General features: G+C 37.3%; 1 protein-coding gene across 1 annotated transcript in view; it reads left to right on the forward strand.

Moving 5' to 3' along the window:
- brinp1 (bone morphogenetic protein/retinoic acid inducible neural-specific 1) overlaps positions 1–22,085 on the forward strand; it is a 113,604-nt gene that overhangs the window by 51,653 nt on the left and 39,866 nt on the right. Inside the window, exons 3-4 of the mRNA XM_082542728.1 lie at positions 5,763–5,953; positions 14,545–14,714. Coding sequence (XP_082398854.1) covers positions 5,763–5,953; positions 14,545–14,714 — 361 coding nt within the window. The remainder of the gene's footprint in view (positions 1–5,762; positions 5,954–14,544; positions 14,715–22,085) is intronic.

Genomic DNA, 22,085 nt, shown 5'->3' on the forward strand with positions numbered 1-22,085 from the left:
GTCAGAGTGAAACTGACTTTTGGCAGTTTTCTTTAGCAATATCCATCCGTTTCTGTTGTAACATAAATCTCTAAACAATAGTGTTTGTATTTGTGTTGTTGTAGGCCTGCATTCTCCCAATCATGAAGACTGATGAGATCAACCCATAAAACATCACAATTGTGGCAAATCTGCCTAAAAATTCTTCTTCATCATAATGCAAAAGACATCTATAAACACAAAACAAAAGCTGTGGCATGTTTCTCTTCCATTAAAAAAAATGTATTTTATAAAGTAGCCTAATAGGGGGCAGGGATAGCTCAGTAGGTAGAGTGGTGGCCCCATGATCGGAAGGTCGGGGGTTCGACTCCACTGAACGGCTACCCTGAGGTACCCCTGAGCAAGGTACCGTCCCTACACACTGCTCCCCGGGCGCTGCACTGGTGGCTGCCCACTGCTTCACTGGGTGAATGGGTTAAATGCAGAGGAACTATTTCCCTATGGGGACTAACAAGCTCACTTTACACTTTTACACTTAATGTAACGGTGGCGGATGCTAACGTCTGGAATTCCTCATTAGTGGAATACATAAAATAATCCATATGGTGCCACAAACAACTTTTTCCATCAAACAACAAACCCAGTCACTTTCTGAAACACAGAGGAACAGTTTCCAAACAGACTTCCAAGATTTTGCCCTGTTATTGCTTACTTGCATTAGCGATCATCTTCATTTCTTCGTTGTTCTCATTGTTATGATCTGGTTCAAATTGAAAAGGTTAAACAGAATGCATACTTATCTAACTGTAGGGTCAAGAAATTGGGGGCATTGCAACCATTTGACATACCAGCAACGTAAACAGCCACAGCTGCCTATGAATTATTTATATTTCATTTTAATTGGTGACATTAGTCTGAATATAATAGGCTTTACATATCTACGTGGGCAGGGTTCTTTTAAACACCACACTACTCTCAGTTGCAACTGTTAAACATCTATAGCCAGTCAAAAATAATATTCTGGCCTCTTTTTATCGTTGCAGTTTAAATCATGTTTGTCAAATGCTGAGGGCCATAGTGCTACCCTTTCTGACAGCATCATATCTATTCCAAATAAAGTTGTTGATAACACTTTTACAATTGGTGCCGGATTTTTTGTTGTTTCATGATCAGTCAGTATTGTTTGCTTTAATTGAAGATAAAATGACACAGACTTTGTTTTAGATAGCAGAACAGATGTAAATGTGATTTATACCTCACACTGACACAGGTCAAGATGTAAATATAGATGAATGCATTTGACTGCAAAGGCTTTGATCTATAGTATTAGAGGAGGGCAAAGGGAAAGAGGAAGCGCGGCATGACAAGCTCTGTGTTTCACTGACAGTCCTACTTTTTGTTGTGTTTTTTCCATGTCATTTATGAGGCACCAAAGAACATTTTGTGTATGGGCCTTGCCAGTTTCCCACTCAATTAGTTAGATATTTTCAACAAAGATGTGTCTCTCTTTATTCTTTGCTTCCACACTTCTACTTTGAATGTCTGTCATGCTCTCTCAAGGTTTTTTAATCTGGGCTACAGCATCAGAATCAGCTAAGTGCCTGTGGTGACACACTGTATGATGGTCTTTTCCTGCCCCTGCGAGAGCTTTAGGAAATATTCAGTGGATGTCAATACAGCCCCCAACTCTAATTGAAGCAGACGACATGCTGCCTGGAACTTGTTATGACATGCCATATTCTCACTTTCCACCACTATGTTTTCAGGGTGCATCATAATAGTCATACCACTAATAGTCATTCAAAACATATAAATACTATGTTAACAATTACAGTAAGCACTGCAAATAAATCTTACATATAAAAGCGTTGTTGTGAAGCCCAACATGCATTGATTTGTAACAATTTAGCCAGGTTTATCATCTTGAAGCACCAGGTTGAAACAAAAATAGGTCTTGCTTGCAAATTTTTGTTCATTTTGGTTGTGAGTTATGGTAGCGACCTGACCTCTTTTTTTCTAAAACAACAACACAGGCTGATAATTTCACAGCTGTCTATGTATAGGATAGTTTTGCTGAATTTTGTGGTGTCATTCCATTTTGTAGAGGCTTTATTCATGGCATTTAGTATTGAATTCACAAAGATCAAATGTTAAATGTACCACCTGATGAATTAAACAATATTTAAATATCTCCTGGAAACTGCAAGTTGGGCAAAAACAGGACACAGAAATGCAGCTGCAACATTGTTCTTACCAATCTCTCTCTCCATATGGACAAAACCATTTTTTTTAATATTTCTGTAAACATTATAGAACATTTAAATGTTTTTTTTAACAAATAAAAATACAATACACTTTCCTTTTACTGTTTCACAATAAAATCAACTGTGTTCCAGTTGAACACCTTGACTGGATTAACTTGCCTCTGTAGGTGAGAGCTAGAAAAGTCAACTTTTCAGAAAAATGGCAGTGAAATAGCACCAATTTTACAGGGAAAAAAGCCATCAGTTATAAAGTTTAATCAGTTGTTTGATTGGTTTGAATTGGTTACTATTAGTTTATGTGAACATATTTCAGGTTGAACATAGACCAAACGTATGAGAAATTAATATTTTCTTTAGCAAGCAGATACAATTGAACTGACAGAAATTATGACTGTTGCTGGACGAAATGTATTCATTCATTAATTCATTCAGTTAAATTTTTACTCTAATTCTGTGTAAATCTGTTGCACATTATATTTCCCATCCAGTTGATCATTAAATGATGGTTTTCATGTCTGTGTGCAGTCTCTATACCTTGGCTGTAGCAAGGACAGACTATATTACAGACAGAACATACTGGACATATCAATATTTCAGGCAAGAAACCCAAACAAATCAATGCTACTTGTGCAACCTTTGGGTATCCTTTTCTTGCCTCAATGTATGCTTTTCTTTACTCAAAATATTGGACTTATAGTTTCATTCAATCTAAGTGTTATTACATAGATTAAGTATTTATTTGTGGATGTCCACATTATCCCTTATATTTTATCCTTTATTTCATACAGCCAGACATAATCTACCCAACCTCCCAAATGAGTTACTTAAACACCATAAAGCAATAATCACATATACCCCTGTCTTCCTTCCATGCAGCTACGATACCATTTATCTCCTCTTAACTTTCTTTGATAGGTCATTAAACCCGGTCTTGGAGCTGTGAAACAAAGCACTGAATCATGTCATGCTGTAGGTTCCATCTTCTGGCATTTCTTATCTGGGGCAGAAAGGCTGAAGCATATATGGCTGCCTTATATAGTTTTATATTAAAATGGATAGTGACCAAACTATGAGAGACATTCTGTGACAATCAACTGACATCTATGACAGAGAGAAAGAAACGAATAACAGGCACATTGAGCGAGCCTGGCAGGCAGTGGAGAGAGATCAAATTTGGTACCACAGTTGCATAACTACAAATAAAATCTTGCAGTTATTTCAGCTTAAAAGTTTGCTCTAGATTTGAGGTACAGCAACGTGTACCCCTTAAAGAGCTAAGTCATGGAACAAGAGTGGAAGCTGAATCAGCATGTACTAGCTTGAGTGGTGTGTCCTGTCCTGCCAGATGAGCACTTGTGTCTTTGCTGCGTAAAGGAATTGCAAAGTTCATGAGAAAGACTTCTGCAAATCAGCAGCAAAGACCTCTATTTATTTATTTTCTGGCTTTAAGACAATGCATAAACATATATGGTTAGCAATGCTTTTCAATTTGTTTGAAGCGTTCAAAATGTATAAAAAAAATGTGCCCTGTGAGGACACTGTCAAGATATTACCTGTGAAATGTCTGGTACATTACGAATTACATAACATAACAGTCCACTGGCAGAAAAGAAATTGAACTTTAAATGCTAATAAGTGCTGAACAGAGTAGTAAAAATTGCTTCCATCAAGCCAGACACATTGCTGACTACATGTCAGAAAAATCAAACTAAGTGACCGATCAATTGGAGTGGGCCCACGTATTCAGGAGGAAAGCTTGTGATTAGGCTATTATAAAGCGTTCTTGAGTAATTTTTATTCATAGCACTTAATTTTTAACTGAACATTCAACAATGCATTTTTCAAATGTGATAACAAAGCAGTATACTATCGTATTCAATCTAAAAAAAACAAAGGCAACATTTTGACATTATTTTACACACACCTGCCATATCTGCATGTTTCAAAAACCTGGGTTCCTAATATCAAGCTTGTAATACTTTACTTTCTAAGGACAGTTTCTGCCATTTAGTTCAGTTCAATTCTTCAGTTCTAAGAGCAATTGGTGGAGAATCCATGATTTTTAAGTCCTATGGGAATGTCCCCAAGGGGGTCGTGGACCCCCTATTGATCCTCTACCTAATCACACGAGCCAAGGTGTGAAAACGGGCGTGGGTCACAATCAGCCAAGGCTTCCGATGAACCCACAGTGAAAACCTAGCCTCCCACCCTATCATGTGATTTCCTGAGGTCAAATGGTCCAGGATGTGAGTGGGCGTTAAAGCGTCTGGGAGTTAAGGCCAAATCTCTTTCCAAGGTGCTTAGACTACGATGACCTGGATGCCTGAGAACCTTCACAGACATGTAGGACCCAAGAGGTTTTTAGTTTGTCTGTTTTTTAATTTTTTTAAAAAAAAGCTTAGTCATTAGGATCTCGTGAAATTTGGTAATGACCAAATGAGGTGACATTAGTTTTCCCTGCAGGGACTTGGTCTCCAAGATCCAGTGAGAAAACTGGAAATCCTCATGGGTTTAGGAACAGGTGGAGGCACTGGGACCAAACGTGGCCTCATTAAACGTATATTTTCCACCAGAGAGAGAAGCTGGATGTCAGACCAATCAAATTATCACGTGGTTTTTAAATAATCTAAGATGGAGTATATGACAAACAAAATCGGTGGCAGAGCTGCTGTTTCTCAGAGATGCACTGAACAGAAAATAAGGTCATAACTATGTAATGATGTAATCTGTCAAAGCCATATGGAAATTTGCAGCATTTGACGATTAGAACACACTGCAGTAATCAAAAAAGTGTTTTTCCTAAATTCTAAATAAACCTCTAGATACACATTCACATAAAAGAAATGTATGCAGAAAGAATGCAAGATGATAATGGCAATTTCTGATTAAAATAGCAATAAACAATCAATTACAGTTAAAAATACACCAGGAATTCCTGAATAGAGATATTTGTAATGTTTTCGGTGAAATCTTTTCTTGATGCGGGTCTCGATGGACAGAAACAAGCTTCATAAACATTCACACTTATTCTCCATGATCTTTTTACACTGCAAAAACATGAAAACATCAAGGGCAGAATGAGTTGTAGTTAAGTCAGTGTTGCTTTTTTTTTGTGCACTGTGTATTTTTATATTTTCTTTCTTGAGAATTAAGTCAGAGCATGATGAAGAGGAAATGACCTTGAGCAGTTTTCAGGAAAACATACTGCATTACAGAGGAACATCGCAGGAAGCTGGTCAGATTACAAACTAAGCAACAATGATTATGCATGGTTGTGCCAGACTGAATAAACACAAGAGAATACAGTGCATCTTCATTATTGGCCTCTGTTTTTAAAATTTTTTTTAATGTTTTATTGCCTCATACAGTTGTATTCACATGAAAGACCCCAGTGTGCACTAGCTTTTCAGATAGAATTTCTATAAGTAATGTAGCTGCATTGTTAATGTTAATTGTTAATGTTAGTAGTGTAATATAAGGTATGTTGTTGAGAGCATGTTTTTCACTGGTGTTTTGCAGGGAATTTGCACGTTGGAAGGTGAGGAACACTGCAATTGAAAGGAGGGATCTTATTCGGAACCCTGTGCCACTCATGCCTGAGTTCCAGCGCAGTGTACGCCTGCTGGGACGCAGGCCCACTACTCAGCAGTTCATTGACACTATCATTAAGAAATATGGAACTCACATTCTCATCTCAGCCACCCTGGGAGGTAAGAGAGGTTCACATGTTTCATTTGCTCACTTCCATGCTTGATTAACAATATTACTTGTTTTTCCACACTGGCTGAAAAAGCTTATTACACATGGCTTGCTTAAAAGGTTCATGTCAATGAAAGAATTTATATGTAAGGGAGGATTTCTTTCAAGAAAAGTCTTTCAGGTCTGTTAGGAGTTTTGGACATGCATATGTAATGTATTTTTAAAAAATCTGATGATACACAGTATAACAAAAAAAATCAAGTATTTGGTAAGTTTTATTCCTTTTTGTTAATATTGCGATCAAATGCCCCTGCATGATTTCCACTGTGAAAATTCAACCTAATATTGTCCAGGATTATTTATTTACCAGCTTGCTAACAATGTCACATCAACTCAGTAAAGCAGCTTGAGGTCAACTCTTTCTTCATGGTTTTGAAAAACTCAGCCGCAGCTACATCACAAAAGAGCAGAAGAAAGCGGACGTGAAAATGTTCTCCAACCAAATCAAAAAAGCTGGGATTTTCAAGTGACTAACAAACAAGAGCATAAGTGTTTCCAATAAAGTGTAGCTGTTTCATTACAGAGAAAATATAACCTTTAACTCTTTCTCCCATGAACATGACATTTGACGACCTCCCCTGTGTCCTTTATAATGAGTTTTGACACCTCAGAATGTGTCATTAAAGACGTGGTTTGATGAGCACTAGAGAAGGTTTTTCCAAGGGTAGCCCTAGTAAGCTGTATAGGCAGAAATCACTTTCACTAGTGCACCCAGTCATTTTGTTCTGGAGGCAGGTCTGAACAGCAGCCGCTCAGTTCAGAAAACAGAAACAAGGGTTACTCTAGTAGGCATCCAGGGGGGGGGGAAGAGTTAAGAATATATATAAACAGTTTATGACTATATGAAAGACAAAACATTAATGAGAAAATTACAGGAAATTGCCAGGTGTCCTGATTTGTCAGCTGTCCATGGTTAGTAACTTGTACAGAATTGCAGGCAATCAACCAAATGGAAATGGCATGCTGTCTGCTAGATTTTTCATCTGGAAACAATTTCAGAAACATGTATTAAGTAGAGAGACAAAGACACATTTCTATTTCTATTTTCAGTTCATGATAATTGATCATTTCAGTGAACACTTTTCTCAGAAAACAGATTATCAGTCTGTATGAAAACCAATAAATGTGATTATGATGATGCTTTACATGGGCACTTGAAAGGTATTAGTAAAGGAATCCCAAAGAAGTTTAGTAGGGAAGGTAAGCTGCTGTTGCACCAAAAACATAAATAAACATAGCAAGAGCTAAGGTGTAAGGGAAGGTGTAGCTGAATCAGAAACCCTTGCAAAAAAGTATAATTCAACTTACATATGATCTTCAAACTTACCTTTACTTTAAGGGACACAGTGTGCACTTCTGTGATTAATCTATAAGCATGACAGATCATCAAATTTCAGTGTAGATTGCAAATATTATAGAAGATTCATTCTATAGCTACTGTTAGTTACTATGAATATCAACACTGTTCTTAATTTCTAAAGAATTAATCAATTCAATTAATTTACAGTGAAAAAGAAAAGAAAAAAAGCATCAAAAGTATATTGAATGTACTTCACCCTAAAAAAAAAAAAAAAGGTAAGCACCTGTGCTCTCCTAGCCTAACAATAAATGCTTTCTCCTCGCTATGTCTTATCTTATCACAAGCTCGGAGGGATGGATGAAGGCAGCTTACTCTGATTATGTTCCCAACTGCATTTTAAAGATATAATTAGTAAGATAATCTGCTCTGTTATTCAAACCTTGAATTATATAATTGCATGCATGAAACATTGCCAAGTAGTCGCTTCACTTGTGTAAATTGCCGTTTGTACTGCAGTTTTGTAATCTCATGATCGAATGCCTCTGAAAAATATTCTTTATACTTTTGTCATTATTATGATGCTGTTCAACAGGCTTGGGTCATGTTGCTCCAGACTTGACAAAGCTTGGGAAATGTGCATTTATGTACCCCAGTATCAATTATTCAGAGAGAACTGGTGTCTTTTAATTTAATTTTTAATTAAGTAACCTCAAACTATATTTGTATGTCAGAAGTGATATCTTCAAGTGGAACTGATGCTTAAGCATTAAGGGAAAAAAATAAATCTGGTAGCAGATTTCTTTACTTTCAAATATAAAGTCGGCTTTAATTATTTAGTTACACTGTGCAGATGAATATTAGATGTGAAGAGTTAGAACTGGGATATTGTATAACCCACCCTGTAAAGTGATTCATCCTGCAACACCTTTTTTTTGGAAATTGGAAATACAATATTGAGCTGAAACATCATATGGGGGTGAAATAAAATTAGGAAGAATCCTAATACAACAGGTACATCAGATGGCTAAAACAGTTGAAAATAACCACAGTATCATTTTCACCCACAGCATCCTCCTTAAGGTTATTGAATTGCATCACCATATGTGGTTCCTCTATATTTTTACAGATATCCCCGAGTTCATCTACTTTGCCCCTGAGTTATCATCATGTTTTCTTTAACCTTCAGGCCTTTGTTTCAATTTATGGGTCAGCAAACTCTTATGTCAATCTTGGAATTGCCCATTAATGGTTATATGAACCAAGAAATGTGCATTAAATACTAGAGATGAAGTAAGAAGAGGAGGCTAATTCTCTCTTTAGCCACCTACACTTTGTGGTCTCATGAGTCATTATACACTTGAGAGGAAAGAAATGAATTCTCCTTCTCCCAGGCAACTTAAAGTTGAGTGTTCAAGTGTGAAGAGCGCCATTAGAGCCCCTCCGCCCCACCCGGAAACTGAAAGAAAATGTTACAATGAATTACCATTGTTATGTCACCTAGCATGAGTCGTTACTTCTTCCTTTCTTTGTCTTTGAGCTCTAAAGAGCTAATGAAAAGGTGTACATAGTCACAGCCTCTTCTCAATATCTTTTGTTTTTACTTTTTTTAATTAAAGGCAAAATGAATTCAGTTGGGTAGTTTGTCATTTATATTTGTTGTTGTTAAAGAGTTTCATGTAAAAGAGGTAGGATCAATGCTATGCTAATGAATGCTAATGAACTAGCTTTCTGTGTTACTAATTGCCTGCAAATATGGTGCTGTGGTAATGACAGGGTTAACTAAGAAGCAGATATTCTTATCTGAGCACTGACTGACAACGTCAAGGGAAAACATTTGTTGTCTGAACATTTTTGACTGTTTTAATTAGATCTCAGTTTGTGGCACATTTTTTACATTTTGTTCGTTTGTTTGACTTTTCTTAATGAGTATCAAGTTATGTGTATTTTGAAGTGTAGCATATGATCTGAGTAGGGCTGCCACGATTAGTCAACTAGTCACGATTACGTTGTCTATCAAAATCGACAACGACTGATTTAATAGTCGACGCGTCGTTTGAAGCTTTGTAAGATCCCAAAAGACGCAGGAATAAGTAGTAGGATTTAAGAGTGTAATAACGGACTGAAACAGAAAATGGCAGCACTGCATGTACAAGGATGCCAGCTGCCGTTAAACCCCGAAGAAGAAGAAGTAGCTCTGTCCCAGAATTCATAGCGCAGCCCAGCTCAGTTTCCAACAATGGCGGCAGCTAGTTAGTTTTAATATTACTCTTATTATTCTTTCTGGGTCACAAAATAAACGTTTAACATATTTTCAGGTGAGACACCACATATTTTCAAAAGCGCTCCGACGTTTTCGGAGACGTCTGTTACCCACTAGCTCGATAGTTAGCCGGGGGCAAGGCTCACTAGAGCCGGTGAGAACACCGGACTCCCGGCAAATCGTTTTCAAACCCATCTTTCGCTACTCAGGTTAAACATATATAAGTCACTTAGATAACTTAAAAATGTTATTGTTTGGCTTTTTTTAGTATTTTATTTGTTCCTGAGTAAATCGGTTTGGCTGAGATCAAAGTTATAGTTTTTGCACAGCTGAATAAACGTCCAGCAGACAGCTGATTATCAGAAGTGTGAGATGCTCGAGAATATACTCCGGTGTCCCGGTATATTTTAGATAGCAAGGAGTTTATTAAACTTCACCGAAACAATCTGCAAATTTCATTAAAATTTAATAAACTATCATCTTGTCTTTATTTTTAGTTAGCACATACCTTAAACACTTAAAACTGTAAGCTAATGATAGTTATATAAGAGCAGATGCTGCTGGTGCAATAATCTATACGTTTTATGTCCAATGGATGCATGATCTGATTAGTCGACTAATCGCAAAAATAATCAGTGACTAGTCGACAGAGATGGGCAGTAACGCGTTACTTGTAACACGTTACTGTAATCTGATTACTTTTTTCAAGTAACGAGTAAAGTAAGGGATTACTATTGCAAAAACGGTAATTAGATTACCGTTACTTTCCCGTAGGAACGCTGCGTTACTGCGTTACTAAAACCATGATTTTTTGCGAGAATGTCTCACGACAGTGACGTAAGCGAGTGTGCCGTTAGTAACAACAGCTGTGTGCAGATCAACAATGGATCACATATCGATTGTGGGAGAGAGTATGAGCGTGCAGCGTTTAAAGCGTGGAAGTACTGACCTTACTTTGAGTTTGACTCCATAAAATGTGACAAAAACAGCGTCCATTGTGCGTGGGAAGAAAACTTCTTTTTACAGCGAAAAAAACCCCTAAACTTCCAAGCAAGCACCGAGTGCGCAACGACATAATGGGAAATTCACAGAGAAAGTCGCGGTTTCTTCAACTGACCGCGGCACACGTGCACCAGGGTAAACTTCCGCCTATCCCAGTCCTGCTTTACAGGTGAAAATAGAGCAAAAGGACCGCTGAGTCTTTGACTTTATTTATTTTCTGCTGTGTTTTACTTGCATCTATTTGAAAGAGTGAGTGTAAACACAAAAAATATTTTATTTTATGTGCTGGAATGTGCAGAAAATAGCTTTAAATGTCAAACTAATTTATTCAAGTCAGAGAATGGTGCATATAATTAAATTTTTGCTTGATGCATAAAGTTAAAAGATTAAAACTGATAAAACAAGTAAAAAAAAGAGACTTTTCCATTTGATTACATTTTATATGATGGATTATGTAGAAAAAGTAGAATTGGGCTGAAAGATCTATCGCTTTATCACCTCTTCAGGTTGTAAATCGTGTTTTTAAAAAGTAACTAAGTAACTAAGTAATTAATTACTTTTGAAAATAAGTAATCAGTAAAGTAACTTCTTTGGGGAAGTAATCAGTAATTAGTTACTGATTACTTTTTTCAAGTAACTTGACCAACACTGCTAGTCGACTATCAAAATAATAGTTTGTGGCAGCCCTAGATCTGAGTTTAGCCCACTGCGGTTAAAAGACTTGAAGCAGTTAAAGTGAAAATATACCTCAGTTTATGTTTTAACTGAATTTGAAGATGAAATAAATAAATTAATAATTAAGTAAATAATATGTACATAAAACAGTTGGCACAAATATTTAACACCTCAGGCTCTTTGCCTGAGAACAATAGTGTAAGTGAAGCACATTTGCTGACAGGAAAATTCAACCTTTCGGTGTGTCAGTAGTGAAGACGTCTGCAAAAGTAAGGCTGTATATAAATGCTAGAGGAGGTATTGCTTTTAGGGAATGTGAAGGACAGATTTGCATTTTGCTAAAGCTGTAAGGAATATATTTTAGCACATCTGTCATTTTCTATCCTTCACATGCTTGAAATCATTTTTCCACTTTAAGTGAGAGAACTGCTGTTTCACTGTGACTTCCATGGGTGTGTGCACAGCCAACTATAGAGCATCTGAGTCGAGTCAGGGAATAGAGAAAAAAAGCTTAAAAGGAGACACATCCAATTAAATCCAGCAGACAACTATAGCTACTTTGGAGAGTTCATTGTCCTACATACATCTGTGTGGAGGGATTTAAAAAATACACGTTCTGCTCAAACATTTTACAAAACAGCAAACACTGTCGCTTTAATTGACAACATTCATTTCTGCCTAGCTTTTGCCACTAAGAACTAATCTACATTAACAACAACAACCACAGTGCATTTTTTAAAAATGTATTTGTAGTTAACTGAGAAAGAGTGCATTTACTTTACGCTCTGTTAGAGCTGTTGCGCTAATAACTGCATGTTAGCTGAGGAGACTCCTTTGCCAACCAACACTCTGTTGTGATTACACAGACTGACTGAATGAAACTTATTCAGTGTCTCATATCTTCTGCCATGAAAAAAAAGAAATAGTTTATTGAAATGACTTGTGGTTGCCCAAGGCTAAAGTTCATATGCAGAACTATGGCTGTGCCTCTGGTTGTAGAGTAAAACTGCCCAGTGAAACTTGCCAAGGCTTCTGTCAACAACAATATCTTTTACTCCATTATACCAGAATATATCTTGCATAAACCCGAAGCAAATGTGTAACTGGCAATAGCGTTATGCCGCTGAAGAGAAGGGTAGAAAATTGGTTGTGAATGTTACATATACATTTTATTATAAGCGTTAACCTGTTTTAATCACGAGATTATTCATAAGAGAAGTAAGATGTTTACAATAGAGCTAAGTTGTTGGGTTGTGAAATAGAATTCATCCTATATTGGTTTATTATTTACACAATTTTTGTCATCAAACATATGTATATATAGTTAAGTACAAAAAATAGATGTAATTTTTCTGTAACGAAGTAACTAAAGTAACTGCAGACAGCAGCACCTATCAGCAAATGCAGGGTATGTTTGTGTGTGTCCTGTGAATCTGTGACTAGGTTATGAAGTCATTTGAAAGCACTCACTTAGGTTCTTTGAAAAGGTTTCCCACACATGTACCACTGGCATAAAATGGGGCTCTCCCTACCATTCCATTACACTAGGCAGTCACATATCCTCCATGACCTCTACATTCATGCAAACACAAGGAAAGTGAAAAAAAAAAGAAAAAGATATTCAGAAAACATGCTTGTATACATGCACGGAAACACTGATTTGAGATGAAACAGTTTAAAATACCTCTCAGCTGTAAACACATACACCCTACACGAGCTGATTATTTCTGGCAATGTGCCAGCGAGGTGCCCCGCAATAATGTAGCACAATGTATTACTTATAGAAAGGTGCACACAAATGACTTTTTTAAAGCCAGAGAGGTAATGATTTTTCCTGGCCAGCTAGCAATAACCACAAAATATTTATGTATAGAAGACCTTTATGCCACACTAAGTTGAAATAGTGATAAAAAATGGCAGATCAAGGGCTTAATGTGGGACTATTATTCTTGTGCAGTGGTGTAAGTCGAGTGTATGTAAGTAACTTTGCTAACCCCTGAGGGACAGAGAGCATTGCAGCATCGGAGAATCGGCCCTCGTCCCCTCAGTGTTTGTACTCTAACCAGGCATGAGACATTGGCCCTGACTGCTACCCACCCCTAGTCACGGTCACCACAAGTTAAATGACCAATTCCAATGCATCGCTTGGGGCCAAATAACCATTCACAGCACTGTAAACCTGAACATATGTGACACGCTCTTGAAATGGTTCCAAGCATATGGTTTGCCATTTGAACAGTAATCTTTGCAGGATAGATTGTGTGAGCTTGCAGAAGTGAACTGATATTTGCTTGTTTGCTTTTTATGAATCTGTTTCTCCTTGTGGGAATGAAAGACTGAGAAATATGATGTGTACTGATTGAGCATCTCAGCTCTTTTTAGTGAGTCAACAAACGAGCACAAGACATGCAAACTGAAATGGTTGTCTGGTGCGCTGTAAATATTTAGGCCCTTTGCTGATCTAGACTTTCATATTCTTGACCTTACAGACACTTTCTGCAAGATCAGGTTGAATTCAGTGAGTTGACACACTTACCGGTACTTCTCTTTTTCAAGTGTTTTCTGAAGTGTAAAGACAGACTTACTTTGTCATCTTTGATAATGATAGCATTTAAATTATGAAGTATGTAATCAGTATAGGATCAGTAATGTGATGTGATTGAACTGAATACAGTATTTTTGTAAAAATATATAACTGGGGGAGGATCTGGGATTTGTGCAGTCTTCTTGAGGTAGCTAAACTGGTTCCACTACTTACTTTTACCCTTTTCGTATTTTTCTTTTAAAATATTTGCATTCAATTATTTCAAATCAATTATTTGTGTGTTTGTATCATGCCTATTCTTTTCCCGTTCTGGGTTCTTTTCCAAGAAAAATTCGGATGTGATATATTTACCACAAGACCACAGGATGAAATTCCTGTGGTATTGTGGTAAAAATTCTATATCACTACACCTCTTGTGGAAATAATGCAATCCCAATAGGGGTAAATCTAAGGGCATTTTCCGGGGATGGTGCCAGCTGGGGATGAAGCAGCAAATATGTGACTGTTCTGGGAAACCTAAGGCATCTGGTTTCTCAAGCTAAAGCTCCTAGCATTGGTATTCATCTCTGACTTCTCTGTTATATTGAGTGCTCCACCGGCAACCAAGATAAGACTGAATATGACAACTTTCACATTCAATATATGTACAGCTCTTGCTTCGCTTTTGTAGTACACTGGATTAAAAAATAATGTCTTCATTGCCTTAAAAAGTTCTTAAAAAACATGCTTATATAATTCCATTTCTTTTTGCCACTTGCAGGGGAGGAGGCACTGACAATGTACCTGGCCAAAAACAAGCTGGACAGAAAGCTTGCCAATGCTACTCAGAATGTGGAAGCCCTTCATCAGTTGGCTTCGTCTTACTTCATTGACCGTGACGGTACAATGAGGAAGCTGCATGAGATCCAGATTTCCACCAATGCCATCAAGGTTAGCAGATTTTAAACATGCACATTCACATACAAATATTTTTGGTTCCTGATTTGTTGTGCATGAATTTATGCTTTTTCATAATACATGTATAGATGTATTGTGATATTCAGTGCAAAGGAAGTGCGTCAAATTGACAAGTGAATTTCATGTGTGCTCACTTAGACAGTCAGAGAAATACTTACTTTCTCTTCCTCTAGAGAGACATATGTTGCATAATACAAATAAATTAAAGTGAAAAGACAAAAACACAAACACAGTGCATTTCATGAATATACATTAGCCATTGTAAGGATGGTGGAAATAATCTGAATGTAATACAGGGTGTCTTAATTAGCATATTTTGCCAAAGTATAGAGGAGCAAGCACGACGATAGATAACCAGTGTTAATGATGGCACCACAGGCTGAAGACTGAAAGTAGATATACTATACACATACAGTAGTAAACACTTTGATTGGACAGACAAGTTTCCTATATGGATGCTTATGAGAAGTCAGGGTCAGATGATAATCTGCAACACATACACACATGATAATGTGCATTAGTGCACAGGAATGATTTTTTTTACTGCTAAAGACAATATATTTGTTTTCATCAGTGTTCACCGAATAACTGAAACAACAGCAACAAAGGAAAAACAAACACACAACTGTATTTGTAGTGTGAGCCTGCTGCATGCAACTGCTTGCTCACTGTTTATTCAGACTGATTCACCCTTTCAGTGAGGAGAGGGGGCTAGGAGCAGCAGTTGTAAAAACATGTAGATGTGCCCTGAAATGACAGCTGTACAAATACGTATGTTTATTTAACAGAAATTGTAGATTGGGAAGGACCATATAAAATCATACCAATCTGAGAAAGAACTGAGGAAAGTTGTGTTTGTTTGGAAATAGAGCAGGAAGCTAACATGCCCTGAGGTAAAACTGTGTCTGCTGCAGTCAAATATTAACTACTCTGAGTGAGTTAGCTGGTGTTAATTTCAAGCCCAGCTGATCATAATTATTTAGACTTCTCTAGTTTTCCAGGCATTTGCAATCACACAATTCTTAGTGAAAAAAAAGCTTGCAGATGAGAAATTAGGCAGCGAATGCTACCTAATATATAAATAGGATGTTGTCTTGTAAATGTCATCAAAGATATAACTATACAAGGTCAACTGGACAAATTTTGAATTTTCAGTTGTGAAGGCCTGTTTCAAAATGTGTGCCCGAATCTATCTATCTATATATATATATATATATATATATATATATATATATATATATATATATATATATATATATTTGACAAATTATTTGACAGATTCTTTGCCTTATTCTGGGTAATGGCTAGAAATAGTGTTGAAATCCCCGTAACTCTAAAATTCCCACAGCAGTTGTGATGCACCTGTGCTTGTACACCTGCACTAAAATCTGCAGGATAACTCTCTTATACACCCACCAATGCTCCACCTCCCTATCTTCATTCAAGGAGCAGATCCTGAGCTTTTTGGTGTTGTGAGTGACAAGTGGATTAAGGGGGTTTGGCAGATGAGAGTCCAGGTAGCAGGAAGTCAAGCATGACAAAATTAAGCAGACCTGACAGTGGCTGCTGAGTCAGTTTCTCAGAAAAGGAAGGCAGGGCGTGTGGAGAAGAGAGACCATCCATATAGCACACATACACAAAGACACACACACACTCACAAACACACACATCGAAAGCTGAGAGGGCTACATGTCTTCTGATCCAAACCGATGGACCAATAACGTATTTCAAGAGGAGAGGGTTTTTTTTTAAACTTGAGAAAGGGGTGGGAATGGATTGGTGATGGGTAAGTTAAGGAGCTAATGTCACGCAAGAAGGGTTTCTTGTGCTTATCACGTACTGCATGAGGGTTAGTAATGAGTTGTCTTAGACACTAAATTGATGTTTTTTGCTTTTTAACAGGATAAAATAGCCACCTAATAGGTCTGTTCTATCAAGTGAAACAAACATGGCTGTGCACAGTCAGAATGGCAGTGAACTTGTAGCGTGGGTGGTGCAATCCAGCAGTTACATAAAAGAATGGAACACAAATCCATGCTTTTATTGGTTAAAACTATGGTTCCCAAGCTCTTTTTGCTAGACCCCCCTTTGTCTTACAAGAAAAATGTTCGCCCCCCTGAAACGCAGCTGTTTCGTCCACACGTAAACGGCGTTTCGAAACACCGAAACGGAGATTTTTTAAAACTCCTTTTTTTGCGTTTACGTGTGGACGAGGAATACAGAGTTCGTCACGCAACATCAAAGGTATGTGCTTTTTTTTCACGTCAGGCTGTGCGCCACGTTATTGTTTACATGAGATGAATTGCAGAATGGCAGATAGAGACAAAATACTGTTAATCTGACTATCTGCAGGTATTACATGCTTACATACACACGTAGTTACTGTCCCTCCATTTAGAAAGGCAGAGGCGTCACGATGTAATTATTTTATGTGTAGTTGTTTTTTTCCTGTGTAATAATATTCAACATTGCTATCAATACATTTTTCAAAAAATGCCTCTCTGTGCAAAATGAGTTCAAAAACATAAACAGCTGTGGGATACTGTTTGTCTGTGATTTGAACCGGGCAACAGATCGTGGCAGGATCAGCCTGATGTTATTTGGATCCCGCTGTAACTTTACAGTATAAAGAGCTAACATCTCCAAAATGTCAGGAGTAGTTAGTCATTATGAGAAGTGTTTGTGAACTAAAAATCAAGAATGTGGGATACTGTTTGTCCGTGATTTGAACAGCCCAGCGCTGCTCCCAACGAAGGGAAAACCAATTCTGCAGGGGAGACCTACCTCGGCACTTGTGCAGGTGACACCAAAGCGAAGATATGCTTCACCATATTTTCTAGTCTTTAGCTTAGAATAAAGTTGGTTTGGAAACATATTCAGCGATGTTTCATCTCCTGCTTTGCGTTTGTGTGGGCGCCCCATGCTAGCAGTGTCCAAGCATTTTTTTTCCCCCTTTTCATACCGCACCCCCTCTGCAATGGCTCTGCGCCCACCCCCCACCCCAATAGAAATATGTGGTGACTAGATTAGAGTCCTTGCCCTTTGCATGTAGTTTCCTATTTTATTATTATATTGATTTACTGGAACTATTTGGGCATCAGCCTTTCTGCAGTGGGTGTGTTACACCCAGCAAGTAAGAGTGCTTGGGGTGTGAGGGGGAGACTTTTTAAGAATATCAACTTCTTTCTTTTTTACTCCACAGAGTAGCAATTGGCTATAATTTGTACTTTTGTTTAGGAATATTATAACTGGAGAGTGTCCGGATAGCTTGTCTTAATGGCTAGGGCTGCCACGATTAGTCGACTAGTCACGATTACGTCGACGATTAAGGAATTTAATTTTCGGAGACGTCTGTTACCCACCAGCTTGATAGCTAGAGGGTTCGAGGCTCACTAGAGCCGGCGAGAACAGCCTATTCCCGGCACATCATTTTCAACCCCCCCGCGGTCTTTCGCTACTCAGGGTAAACATGATATATAAGTCACTCGGATAATTTAAAAATGTTATTGTTTGGCTTTTTTCAGTGTTTTATTTGTTCCTCAGTAAATTGGTTTGGCTGAGATTAAAGTTATAGTTTTTACACAGCTGAACAAACGTCAAACAGAAAACTGATTAAACAGAAGTGTGAAATGGTAGAGAATTTACTCTAGTGTCCTGTTATGTTTTACATTGAACGAACAGACGGCCGAGTTTATTAAACTCCACCGAGACAATCTGCAAATTTCATTAAAAGTTTAATAAACTATCATCTTGTCTTTATTTTTAGTTAGCACATACCTTAAACACTTAAAGCTGTAAACTAATGATAGTTATATAAGAGCAGATGCTGCTGGTGCAATAAGCTGTACGTTTTACATCCAATGGATGCATGATCTGATTAGTCGACTAATCGCAAAAATAATCGGTGACTAGTCGACTATCAAAATAATCGTTCGTGGCAGCCCTATTAATGGCACATGATACCAGTATCATGTTTGAGAAGTAGCAGACTGTTTTCTGATGGACCCATGTAAAATCAGGAGCACTTTCTCTCACATGAAAGCTGTTTACTATATTCTATTGTATGCTATTATTTGCTTTTTAATGCACACACATTTGCACATCTTTTAAGAGTAAAGAGGTGCATACTTAATTGTATTGTTTTTAGGGAAATCTGTGTTAAAAACACCTAAAACAGTGGCTGAGCATGTGCTAAAAATGTAAAAATACATTCAGCATTATATACTGTATATTTTTTAGTAATACTAATAACATTGGTAATATATGTTAACCTTGTCTGATATTCAAAATGCAAAACATATTCAAAACAAAATGCATTTAGGATGAATCTGTATTTTCCTTTTACTTGACTAAAAATAAAGGCAGCCTAAATTGCAGTTCTCCAGTCACGTCGGCTGCAGACAGACAGTGATCAAAATGTGCAGTGGAAGCAAAGTCCATCAGAAGGCACGGATCTATAAACACAGAGAACAAGGGCTTTGCTCCTCCAATATTGATTTAGTATGGCTGTAAGTCCTGCTTTGGAGTGCAAACTTACAATCAGGATAAAAAACATGCATCAATACAGCAGAAATGTTTTCCACATTTCCCATCTGCAGGTAAGCAGGTTGAAAGTCAGTTCCGTTGAAATAGTTTGTAAAATGTTCAAAATCTGACCTCTGTGAGATTCAATATTTAATACATTTATTCACTATTAGTTCATTCAGCATCTGTCTAACACTCTTATTACCCTGAGGATTTATAGTAGCTTGAATACACACAGTCTCATGAAAACGTATTTTTTATTCTTACCTGGGTTATCTTTTTGTACTCTTTTTGTACCTTCAAACAAATATTGTTTTTTTTAAAGCACTGTATATACTAAAAACATGTTTAAATGTATCAATTATTTTGAACTATGAATTCATGGATTTAATATTATACTTAAATTTCTAATGTGAAGGGCAAAATAAATAAGTAGCTTTGTATTGTATTTGTATTATGTGACATATTTCCACAGTGTATAAGTCTGGAACGATAGATGGCAAAACAACTGTATCCTTAAGACACAATTGAAATGATTATGAAAGCTACAGACAACTAATGTGTCTCTACTGAAAGAACTGTCCTCCACATTGGAGAATGAAGAATTTTCTTAAAATGAAAACCATGTTTCTGTCAATTGTCTGCCTAATCGAATAGCCAATTTAACAAAGAGGATGAGACAGACCCTCAGCCAGCAGTAGAACAGCTCCATCAACAGTGTTTATATGGATATTCGTTGTGACGGGCATTCATGAGAAAGATGCTGGTGCCCTGACTGCCCTGCTCAGAGAATCACCAGAGAAGTGCGACAGCTTCTAAAGTCTTGTATGTGTTTCTTACCGTGATATATTATTATATGAGTCAAATACAAATTTCGCTGTGAAGACAGCAAATGACCTTGAACATGGGTCTATTTTGTATATTTTAATTTAGTTTGATCAAGATGATAAAAAGTTGTTTTTCTTCTTCCCTACTTTTTCATTGCTGTTGTTTCTTTGTTTTTGTTTCACTCTCACTCACATTGTCTTTGATAGGATTCATATCAACAGGAAAGGTAACAAAAGTATTCTAGAAAATGTAATCACTTGCAAAAATCAGAATTACTACGAGAAATAAGACGCACACATTTTTAAAACACCGTACTCTTATACACTCTGAATACACTCTCTATTAAGTTATACAGGTATACACATTATACAGATATAGAATGCTGTCAGATACACTGATTCCATACCTAAATCCTCATATGATTTTAAGTAAGAAAGAAAAAGAAAATCAATGATCTGCAGCACCGTAAATCAGAATTTATGCTGTGTATGACTTTGGCAAGCAATACTTGATTAACTGTGTCATTATCAGACTACTAATGAGGCGGCAGAACAGCACGTGGACATCAGGACAGCCAGCAGGGTATATCACAATCAATCTTTGATGACATCAGACATCTGTGCAGGCACTAATGCAAAGCTTCCTCATTATAAACGTAGTTTTTTTCATCAATGAGAAATACAAACAGTTGTTTGATTGTTATTGGACTCCTACAGGTTGCACATGCTGTGCAAGTTACAATGGTTGGAATACTAAAACACATAGAACACTATTAATCTTTAATAAGAAAATTTCCCTAGGACCACTGATTGTATTGCTAAATAAAATTTGGTAATCAAAATCACTGATGGAAAAATGGTTACATTTGGCTAAAGTAGACATGGTCTAATGGTGAAATTTATCACAGGAAAAAAAAAAGCCCAACAGCATGGCACTGATTCTATATGTCTCTAAAACTCTACCGAATGGATGTTTCCATGACGTTTTTACTCATTTGGTCTTTTAGCTGGGTTTGGCTGAGGTTACCGCTGTTACATACATGTCAGCTCAAAATGTTCAATTAATTTGAGATCTAGTAACTGCAAATGTTTAGAAGATAGAGTAGGACAACTTGTTTGCCAGCCTAGCTGTAAAGGGGCATGGTTAGCGGCTTAGCTAAGTGCTGTCTGGCCAATTTATTTTGGCAGTTAGCCTGTTACTTGTGTCAGTTGTTTCAGAGGTTTTTGTATACATCCAGTCTTAGAGGAACATAGGCACTGAATTCTTACAGATGCCCACTCCACAATTGTGACATAGTGCAGTGAGTATGACATTTTAGAGCCTCTGCCACAAACCGGTCCTTTGAGTCCAATGCAGCTATTATGAGTTGGAGATGGATTATACTCCCTGAAGTGAAGATGTAGAAAAATATGTTGACTTGGATAGATGATTAAAGGGGACAAACCTACCACAGACTACAAGCTATAACATAGATAGCAAAGTGGCAATTTGTGAATGAAATGGTTATCAAGAGGGCGGGGAAATGCTCAACAAGATCGATTATTTTGTGCAAATAAAGAGAAACACACTCAAGAAGCAATGGAAACGGTATAAGATTGCTACTAAAAAGACCGCAGGGTGGTAGACATGATATCCCCCCCACTCCTTCAGTGTGTACCCTAATGATTCTTCAAATCCCCCCCAAATTCTCAACAAGCTCAAAGCCAATTATCATTACAATACACAGCACTTTCTGGATCATTGCATGAACTTAAGGCACCTGGCAAGACAGCAGAAGACTACACAGGTAAAGACGAACAACTGCTCCTGGCACTGTGGTTAGCACCACCACACATTACTGGTTGAGTATTCACTGTAGTACATGCATGGGAAACCCTTTTGACGTGCTCCACAATGTAAATCTCTTTACTGCCAAGACACTGAAAGAACTGCAAGGCACATGCAAAAATTGAGTTTTTTTTAGTGTTCCTTCACCTATAACCACCAAATCCC

Source organism: Aulonocara stuartgranti (genome assembly GCF_965226115.1).
Source record: "Aulonocara stuartgranti genome assembly, chromosome: 7".
Lineage (NCBI taxonomy): Eukaryota > Metazoa > Chordata > Actinopteri > Cichliformes > Cichlidae > Aulonocara > Aulonocara stuartgranti.